The following is a 10,425-nucleotide window of genomic DNA, read 5'->3' as shown; positions in this document are numbered from 1 at the left end:
GATAGAGATAAAGCTGGGACTGGTTTGCAAGGCATTTGCAAATCTCTGCATTATATGTCTGTTGTTTCATTGAAAATATCCCTTTTGGAATTTAAAGCATCTCAAAGACAGATGTGGCATGACTAAGGTTTAGCTGAATGTGCTGTATTCAGAATACAACAAAAAGTCCAGGTGTTTTAAAGGATGTAATGGCCATGGTTCAAGAAAAGAATTGTGTTACTGGATGCCAAAGATATGAACACATTTATAGAACCTTTGCTTGCTTCTGACAGTGATTATATCGTTTGGGTTTAATTTTTTTTTTTTTTTAGAAACTAATTTCCTTTCCTAAACCAGGTGTGTGCTAGTTGCCACATTTTCCAGGCATATTTAAAACTATTTGGACTCAGAAGCGAGTTTAATTGGCTGACAAGGATTTTAAGTGTGAACTACATGGCCATGTCTTGAAACTTCATAAGTCTGCATGGTGGGAGGCTGTTTCAAAGGTACTGTGAACACACAGATATCTGACTGTGTGTATGTGGCACGTATCATGTGTTACACCAAGCTGGAGAGGGAAAAAACTACCAAATGAGATGTCTAAATTGAACATCCCAGACCTTGAGAAATGCAGGTCTAGGGCAAATGGATACCAATGGTACATCTTCATCTCCACCTCAGTGTCAGCACTCTCCAACACATGGCTCATCAAGGTCCTGCCAGTGTCAGTATTTCATGTCCATTGTGTAATAATACACAGAAGAGCACTTTCATTAAAGACATTGAAAAATATTGCAGAGAGGGGATGTTAAAGGATGTAGCATTGTCTGTTGAGCATACTCTGCTGGCTAGATTCTTGCCTGGGAAGCAAGGCAAATGTCAACTATATATGTGAAATCCTTCCTAGAAGCCCTTACGCATGATCTAGGAAGCCTCTTCCTTTTTTTTTTTCTGTCTGACCTCTCTGCTCCTGATTTCCTGGCTATAAAATGCTTTACATTTAGGGGGAGAAACATTTACAGCTTAACATCTCATAGCCTTGTATTGGGGTAAAGCACATAATGCGTAGAAAGCATTAGTCCCATGTTCAGCCTGAGAAGAATTTAGCAGCAAGATCTCTCACTTCCTAGACAAATGTTCTCACTGTGCTGTAGACTGTCTCATTTCAAACTGCAATAAAGAGAGGCTGAATTCATCTGCAGTTTGTGCAGACAGTGCAACTTCCCCTGCACTGTTTTTTAGCATAAGCTGTTATGTCCCTAGCAGTGGACAGCCTTGCCCTCAGAATGAAGGCCTACACAGTGCAGAAGAGAAAGTCAAAAATTGTACAACAGACTGAAAAACTAGGAGCTTTAAGAACAGATTTAAAATAAAGGAAGACTTCACTGCACAAGAGCAGGGACAACATTTAGTCTGTGAGAAGTGAGCTAGGAGAAACAAAAGTGGGAAAAGATGGATAAGGCTTTAAGGGAAAATGCCACTCCCCAGGCAAAAGCCACAATACAATTAGATCAACCATCCCCAAAGGAACATAATAAACTCTTTCAGAGGAGATTCAGCTTGTACAAGTAGTCTCTTCATCTGACCATTTCTCTAAAGGTATTTATTGCCAACTGCTAAAAATCACTGAAGTTTCTTTACTACACGTGCCTACTACACGTCTGTAGACTTGAAACAAGCAGTACTTTAGAATCTGCCCTGTCAACAGATAGGATATAACAAAAGAAAACAAATCTACTTGTACCCCCAGCTCTAAATTTCCAGTCCCTTTTAATAAAGTGAAAAGTTTTAGCTATTAAAAAATTTTGTAACCTTTGCAATGCTACAGAACACAGATACAAAATGTGAATAGTAAAATATCTGTTATATAATATATATTTATATTTTAATATATTACATTTATTTCTACATAAAGAGGCTATAAATACTGTATATGCCTTATATTCATGGTTCCCAGCATTTGACATTATAGCAAGTACAAACAAAAAAAATACTTATAAAAATACAAAAAGAACTCAGTAGAAATAGCTTTACATTTTAAAATCTTGTAGCCCTCATTGTGTCTATCAATAGAGTTCTGGGACTACAAGAGCACAGGTAAGAAGTTGTCCAACAATTAGGCACAATTTCATCACTCTGAGAAGATCGGAGCTGCCATGAAACCAGCCACGGATTCCCAAGGCTACATAAACTGAGATCTCTGCCACTGCAAACAGACTTTGAGTTCTCGAAGTGAAAGAGTCAGACCTCAATCTGAAGGAGGGGGAATGAGATGAGAAGGTGGGGTGCCCTCAGGACGCCCCACCAGAACCACAGTGCTTCCTGTGGTCCTAGGGTAAATGACATTGCCTTCTCTACCTGTTGCTGCCAAAGTGGTGATCTGGGGGGAGGGGAGTATTTTCTGCAGCAGTTTCAGGCAGCTCAGAGGCAGGGAGGCATGTGGCATGAGTGAGGGTGCTGGGGTGAAAGGGGAGCAGAGCCATCCTCAGAGGTCAGGCACGGCTCTGCTATCTGAGTCCCATCACTTGGCTCAGTGCTCTGCCTTCTCCCTACTAACCAACTTCACTGAGAAAATGCAACTCATGAGGACTTGTACAGCAGCCTTTTTCCTCTGCCAAGGACAGAGACCATCACCCCCACCTATATTTAGCCCAGCCTATGTTTAGTCTCAGGCCGTCAGAGTGCCAGAGCCTTGAGCTGGAGGTTCCTTTTTTTGTTTGTGAAGGTACAAGCAAGGAATAACTCTGAGAAACAAGAAGCCAGTGCCGTGCTGTTTCCTTCCTGGAGTCCAGCCACAAGGGGAAAAACAAACAAAAAAAAGCCCCACAAAAGCAGGGATGTGCCATTATTTCGTACAAGTAGGAACAGTTAAGTCGAATGCCGTGATGCCGCCTGCATCGGGCGGACGCTCAACATCACCAGGCTCAGCCTCTGCCATGGGGCTGGCACAGCCCACACACCACGGCCAGGGCTCTGCACCCCCAGAGGTGCAGTGTTTTTTGAGGAAAGAGCCCCAGCCTGGCACAGCGCAGTTCTGCTGCCAGATGCTTCTGCATCATCCTCAGGAAAAATAAGTGTCTTTTCTTAGTCCCATGGATGACATCTCTCAATACATCAAACCTGAATACCACCAGCCCAGGCAATGAAGGCACATCCCAGGGGGGATGGAGCTGCCAGCTTCAACCTAGAGCGGCGCGGGGCTCTCGTAGGGGAGCCCATGAGCGCGGCAGAGCGGCGGCGAAGCCTCCTGGGCACACAAGAGTTCCGTTTCCTCGCTGGAGTAGATGGTGGTGTCCATGTCATCCGAGTGGTATCCTGACTGGTACCCACTTGTCTGGTTGGAGGCTTCGGACATGACAGACTCGTTACTCTTGCTGGGCACCAGCGTGCTGCAAAAAAAAAATCAGAAACAGGGCTGAGAGAGCTGTGTCTTCTGCAGGGCAGGTGGACAACTCTGGATGGCAGCTGCTTTCCATCACAGCAACAGCCAAAGCAAAAGGCTGTTCTGAAACCTGGCTTCAAGCCTTTTTAAACATGCATTTGATTATAAGGAAAGACCTTTTCATACTCCCTAACTTCACTAACACATGAAAAAGATCTTTATTTTTTATGACGACACAAGGAGTTAGATTGCGACCACAGATGAAATGCAGAAAAAGCTTTTAGCTTTACTTCAGCTGCAGTGCAATTGCAACTGCCGTATACCTTCATCTGCACTGGAGTTGTCCTGGAAAAAAATAATTCCTGAGAAGCTCTCAAAGAGCATACATGAGGTTTCAGCTCCATGAGTGCCACTGTGCTTCCTGTGAACTGCACAATGAAACCCCTGTACAATGCTCTGAAAATATACCCAAGTACATCCTGAAAACTTGAGTGCCAGCTATCAGGAAAAAAAAAAAAAAAAAGAAAAAGCAAGCAAAAAACCAAGAGCTGTTCATCAGTTCAGACAGGTCTCATGTGCCCAGCTGTGTGCACCAGCTCAGTACCTTTGAGGGCAGGTTGATGCTACTGCAGCTGATAAATACAAGTCCTTTCTGGGTGCTGACTGAGGCTTCCGAAAGCTGCATTACCTCCCCTCTCCTAATACCAAATGCAGATGACCAGGCATATTGGGCACAATTTTGCTTTCTGTTTTTGAAAATACTTTCAGAAAAGATTTTTTCTTCCAAAAATTTTAGAAACATACTCTGACATCCTGCAATAAAAGGTTATATTCAATTCTATGTGCAGTCCAAGCCTTACCTAAAGGGTATTTTCACTTGTTTTTCACTCTCTTCCAATGCCTTCAGCTCTTCAGATGCAAGAACCATCCCACTATCTGTCTGGTTTTCCTGCAAAGGTGTTGGAAATGCATTAAATGGAAAAAGATTAAAACAAAAACAAAAAAACCAAAACAAATAAACAAGCAAAAAAAAAGTACCAACAGAAGGAAAGTATGTATAAATAGACAAACTCACCTCCTGAACAACTTTTACAGTGGTTACCAATGGGACATCTTCAAATGTTTTCACGCTCGCAGGACGGCTTTTTCTCTTGCTACCTTGTCGGTACTGACTGCAAAGAAAACAAAACAAAAAAAAATTTGTGTCCGCTATCCACAACTTGGCTGCAAACAGCACAATGATATCAGAGTCCTTTTATCTCCCTTCAGAGAAGTTAATCCTTTTATCAAAACATATTATGCAAACTTCAAAATATCTATTTATTGAAAGGGATGAACAGACTAGAAAGTGGCATATTTCTGACCTTTTGCTCCTGACAATATTGATCTCTGAGCAAATTCTAAGAAACGGCGTTGAGAAAACAGCTCCTTTCCTCATTTACACTGGAGGGCTTAACTTCCTGCAAGCTTTGCTTAGAACTATAATAAACAGAGAAGCCTGGAGCACAGACATGTGTCTATTTCTTTGGACTGCACTTCTGAGACCCCTGGCTGGACCTAGGACAACAACAGCAGACTCAGCACACTGCTGCCCTTAAGCCGTGGGGATCAGGACAGGGAGTGCTAAATCTCTCTTGAAGGCTCTTCTCCAAAAGAAGCCCTCTGGTTCAGGATGACATCCATAAAAAATATTGGACAAAAAAATAAAATTAACTTTCATGGAGATACTAATACAGCAAACAAAACGACACCCTCAGCTTTCTGCCTCAGTGAAAACAGAATGAAATCGATGGTGTCCCAGTTAAACGGGGCAAATTTATCTTCTTAACAGCTAATAAAGGAAAAGCCATGGAGTTAGTAATCTGCATCTACTTGAAGTGCAAAGCTGGAGACAATGAAGAGCATCATTCCCCCCTTTCCTCAGCTTTGAGGCTAGTTATACTGAATCCTTCTTATTTCTAATAGACAATTATTTAAATTGGTGCGGATTTTAAAAGTTCATTGAGTAGCCTGCTCAGGTACTCAATCACATTTCAGAATGTTTTTCAAATATTAAATATTTATTTTCAAATAAAATTTATCCTAATCCTGGGGACACTGAACAATTATTTAGCACCTTCTTTGGAGCAAATTTTCATATACAGAAAAGAGTTATTATATTCCCTCTCCATTTGCTCTTCCTAAACTTAACAAAACCAGTTCTTTCAAGCTCTCTGCGCTGGCCATGTCTCCTGCTCCTTTGCAGTGGTATCTAATCTATTTCCCATCCAACACTTCCAGGACTAAACCATCAAATGGACAATCTAGTCCATGCACGGTCCTGGACACCCTGATCTTGTACATCTAAAATTCATTCCACAACTTGCCTTCTGTGTTTGGAAGCTCCCTGTGTGCCTGCATTAAACGCACACATAGGCACAGAACTGCATGGCCAGTTTTCCAGGGTGGTGAGGGCTGAGAAGTCCAACCTCTTGACCTGAATGACATCCCAGGTATGGGAGACCCACCTCTGCTCAGCCCAGACAAGAGCCAGCCTACAAGGGTTGTTGTAGATGCATCAAAATGCATCTTCTCTGCTATCATCCAGGTCAATTATTCTCTCCAAAAATGAAACTTAGGTTTTTGTGGCTTGATTTGTTATTGACAATTCCATGCTAGCCATTTGTAGTTAATTTGTTTTCCTGTAGGCATTTACCATTATTTATCTGAACATTTATTCCAGGATTGTTCCTAGAATTCAAATTAAACTGATTGCAGAATTACACTTTTTCTGTTCTTTCCAAGAGTAGGCATTATCTTTACACTTCACACTAACTCTTCTATACCTCACCTAACTGTTTTCAGTGACAATCTTTCAAGGTTCAGAAATCGCATATCTCTTTCCTATGCCAAATATGGCAGATGTTAGGGGGTCCTGCTGATTTTAATTTATATCAACAATCTAAATATTCTTTAATATTCTTCATGTTTTCCCTGTGCTTGCTATCATCCTCTAGCTTTGATTTAGAGATTATATTTTTTCACAGTTAGTACTTTTGTGAAGACTGAAAAAGACATCTCTGAACAGATCAATCTTTTCCACTACCTGTATAGCAAGATCCATGCCTACAAAATCATTTTCAGCTACCAGAAGATAAGAATAAATCCCCTAAGCATGACTTAACTTCCTCACTTTGCCTCTCCTAGTATGCTTACCACAAGTGCTTTCACAATCCTGTCACAATATGAGATGAGAGAAAAGAGATTCAAAGTCTCCTTAAAAGGTTGACAGAGTGCTTTTACTTCTGTTCATAACAGGAAATGGGGACAAGAAAAGCCATATAGGAAGTATTAAAAGTGGAAAATAAGTATGATGTTTTCAGTGCTAAATCATGCTTTTTTGTCTTTTAAGCATGTACAGTTTGAACTGCTCCACTACTAAAACATGGGCTTGAGAGCTCAGCTGCAGGACCATAAGTTGAACTGAGGTGTGAAATGCATTGTGCCTACGTAGTCTTTTCTAGGACCACATAAAAATGTTACCCTGCTCTACCTCAAATCATTGGGAACTCCGTCTGGGGTGGTTGTGATACAAGCAGTGAGGCAGAGGGCTCTGCTTCATGGAAACCACATGAAACCTGTGAACAGAGTCCGTCTCCACCCTGGTGGTCGCATTGCTCTTTGCACCCACTTTCTTCTGAGATTGCATTGAATGAGCCAGGGCTCCCAGCATCTCAGTGGCTGCATTGGATGAGAAAATGCCTCTCTCTCTTACATCCCATACCAGAGGTCCTCAAAGGGTCCAACATAAGCCCCTGAAGTGCATTAGTGCAAACTCCATATTGGAAAGTCACCTCTGCCATGATACCCAACAGCATCCACCATTGTGGATGCCCTACGAGCCCACCAGAGGAAGCAGTGGAGAAAAAACAGTACAACACTATTTATGTCATGTTCCTCTTGGCTATCAATTAATGAGCTGTTTTCCAATGTTTCACTTAAGGAGGAGAAATGCCAGAGAGATTATTAATGATAGATCTATCATCATTAATGTTCTTGGCACCTGCAACACAAGAACACTGCAAACACAACTGAATTGGACCAGTAAAACCCTCTATATGTTCTGGTTCTTAAAAAACACACAGATATTTTCACAGGTTTTGCTTTTTTGTTTGTTTTTGAACAAGAATACCAAGTTCTTGAAAGGGTAGCAATAATAAAAGTAAATAAGAAAATCACTAATTGGGAAGGTAAGAAACTAGCTTTTGCCTACAAAAGCTTTACAAATTCCTTCTTATCCCTATGGAGAAGGTTAAATATGGACCAGGCAGCTGAAGCCTCTTCCTTTCATTTTCCCTCCCCCCAGCATGAACAAAACCTTCCCAGAGGCCCCAGTAGGATGTCCACCATATAAAATACCTAATTCCTGCTGTGTTGTCATAATGGAATTTAGGATCACAGACTTCCTCTTCCTCCCTACAGGAAGCAGGTGAAGTTGGGAGAGAGAGACCCGAATCCTCTTCCATATTCAATGATACTGACAAAGGAAGGACAACGTAGTCTTTACCATCCTGTAGAATGCAGTGAAAAAAACACAAAAATTAAATAGGCTACAGAGACACACAGACATAAACAGATACATGCACGTACATGGAGAATGCATCAGCCCAACGGCGTGGGTGTTTTATTAAACTATGAACAGTATACCACCTTTGCAGGAGCAACTACATTAAAAGAAGGAAGATTGATAAGAACCACTTAAAAGTAGTTTTATTTAAATAACAGATTTTTATGTTATATACTGTAACATAATGTATAAACCGGACTTTTCATTGATGTCTTTGAAAAAATAAAAGCAGATCTCATTAATATTTGAATCCCAATGCCACAAAGAAAATGAACCTGACAATTTGGAAGGGTAGTGTAATTCCCATTATGACTGAGAGGTTAGAAAGGAGAGAGTCTGTCTAATATGGAGCACACAGCCAAATCCATCCTTCTTCATTCTGTGGGCTCACATCTATGGCCCTGGCCTTGTCCACTTCCGTAGTAACTGAAGAGGAAGCCACAAGATGGAGAGCTTGGAAGGGAGGCCCATGTCCCCAGTGGGCTCTCTTACTGCAATGCCTGCACACAGGTCATGCCTTACTACATTCACTTGCATGGAGCTGCTCACAGGCAATGAAGTTCTGGTGTCCTTGTTTTCCAGGATAGCCATTAAAAGCATTGCAGCCCACACCCTCACATAGACAAGGATAACCATCTTTGGCACAGTAAGATCAACAGGAGCTACCTGCTGGAATGTGTCTGCAGCAGCAGCAGAGCAGGGAACTGAGCCTGTGCCAACAACTCGCCAGCAAAGACAGCAGTAGTGTCACGGGAAGCTCTGCTGGCAGGGCAGAGCTTTTGGTTACCACAACACAGCTTCTGGGATCTTTGCACCACAAGTCACTCTCTACTAGTCAAAGACCCAACTGCTGGTCAGTAATGGGGGCAACAGAAGAAGCCCAGGCTCCCTGACAGCTCCAGCAGACAGTACCCAACTATGGAATGCTGTGATGGCTGGCAGGACAGGACAGATTCAGCCAGTGGTTTTAGCAACCAGAGAATGCAGGTCGCGTACCTGACGAACGTTGGCTTGCAGTAAATTCCCCAAGTGCTCCACCAGCTCTGAAAAAGTTGGTCTCTGCTTAGGATCTCCATGCCAGCAATCCAACATTGTTTGATACCTGGAATGACAAAACCAATTAAAATACCAGCATGAAGAAAACAGCACCTATTTCTTGCTCCTGCACCTGCTAGTAGTGTGGGGTAAATGTGGGCAGCTGGAAGCAGAGTTTCTCACATTTCTGGTGTTGTATAGTCTGGTGCTCTCATTCTCGTTCCTTCTTTCAGTCTTCTGCAAAATTCTTCATCAATTTTCACTCCAGGGTACGGTGATGCTCCTAAAATTAAAGCAACAGTAATTTTAATGCATTAGACTCTTAAATTTTGGGATTCATTTTCAAGCAAATAACTTGCTATGGTTTGTGTTAATAAGACAATTTGGTGTATTGTATATGTATATAATTTTTATTTATGATGGAAACAGCACCTGACTGAGTAAATGAGGCACATCATCACATACTGAAATTGTATGAAGAAGCATTTCAAGCTTATGTTCCTACATTTGCATTTTAAAGAAAATTTGAGTATTTTATTTTGATGGAGAAAATATACAGGAATTTTTCAAGAAGTAAAAAGAAAATGGTACAGAGGTTCTAAGAACATTTCAACTGCTTTTTTCAGACTCTTTCGTTTAGAGATGGCTCAGTAAAATTAAAGTGACTCACCTAATGAAAATATCTCCCACAGCAGAACTCCAAAGGACCACACATCACTCTGAATGGTATATACTCTATCAAAAATGGTTTCCGGTGCCATCCATTTTAGGGGTAGTCTGGCCTAAAAGCATTTTCATAAACAAAATGGTAACACAGTTTAGCAAAACACTTGGAGTTTCCAAAAATCTCTTTAAGGGAAAAAAGTAAAAAAGAAGTCCTGATTTCATATTAATTCTCTATCAAACAGATAATCTGAAACTTACATCTCCTTTCCTGACGTAATCTGGGTCTTTGTAGATGTCTCGAGCCAAGCCAAAATCACAGATTTTTACCACGTTATTGTCTGACAAGAGGATATTACGAGCAGCCAGGTCCCTGTGGATGCACTGCAAAGAGAAGTAAACAACTTCATGTGCTGCCTGTCGTCACAGCTCTGTCCACAGGGCTGATTTCTTTCACATATGTGCTCTCCTACCCTCAAAGGCCAGATAATTCTTAAAACCTTTTAAGAAAAAGAAGCCTCAGCATCAACAGTTGCTGATTTTAAGTGCTTTTTTGATGGTCACAACTGATTTGGCTCAGGGAGACTTGTGTTCCCAAGTCCAAACATACGTCTGTTTATCCACTGTGCAGAGAGGGCCTTTGAAGTCAGCTAATTAATTATCCTAAGAAGCTAACACAAAACAGGTTCAGATCTGATTACCTTTAGATTTACTTAGGTTCACTCAAGTCTGTGTACTCCACCATTTCTCTGAAAAACAC

General features: G+C 41.5%; 1 protein-coding gene across 2 annotated transcripts in view; it reads right to left on the bottom strand.

Moving 5' to 3' along the window:
• Window positions 1-1,838: 1,838 nt before the first annotated feature.
• KDR (kinase insert domain receptor) overlaps window positions 1,839-10,425 on the bottom strand; it is a 30,494-nt gene continuing 21,907 nt past the window's right edge. For both annotated transcript variants that reach the window (XM_041402656.1, XM_041402657.1), the window contains 8 exons: window positions 9,927-10,049; window positions 9,673-9,784; window positions 9,186-9,285; window positions 8,964-9,069; window positions 7,760-7,911; window positions 4,437-4,533; window positions 4,222-4,310; window positions 1,839-3,368 (listed from right to left, as the gene is read on the bottom strand). In XM_041402656.1, the coding sequence (XP_041258590.1) occupies window positions 3,164-3,368; window positions 4,222-4,310; window positions 4,437-4,533; window positions 7,760-7,911; window positions 8,964-9,069; window positions 9,186-9,285; window positions 9,673-9,784; window positions 9,927-10,049 (984 nt within the window). In that variant the 3' untranslated portion in view covers window positions 1,839-3,163. The remainder of the gene's footprint in view (window positions 3,369-4,221; window positions 4,311-4,436; window positions 4,534-7,759; window positions 7,912-8,963; window positions 9,070-9,185; window positions 9,286-9,672; window positions 9,785-9,926; window positions 10,050-10,425) is intronic.

This window comes from Onychostruthus taczanowskii, unplaced genomic scaffold, assembly GCF_017590055.1.
Source record: "Onychostruthus taczanowskii isolate IOZ18803 unplaced genomic scaffold, ASM1759005v1 scaffold2, whole genome shotgun sequence".
Lineage (NCBI taxonomy): Eukaryota > Metazoa > Chordata > Aves > Passeriformes > Passeridae > Onychostruthus > Onychostruthus taczanowskii.
This window is presented reverse-complemented; position numbering and strand designations above follow the sequence as displayed.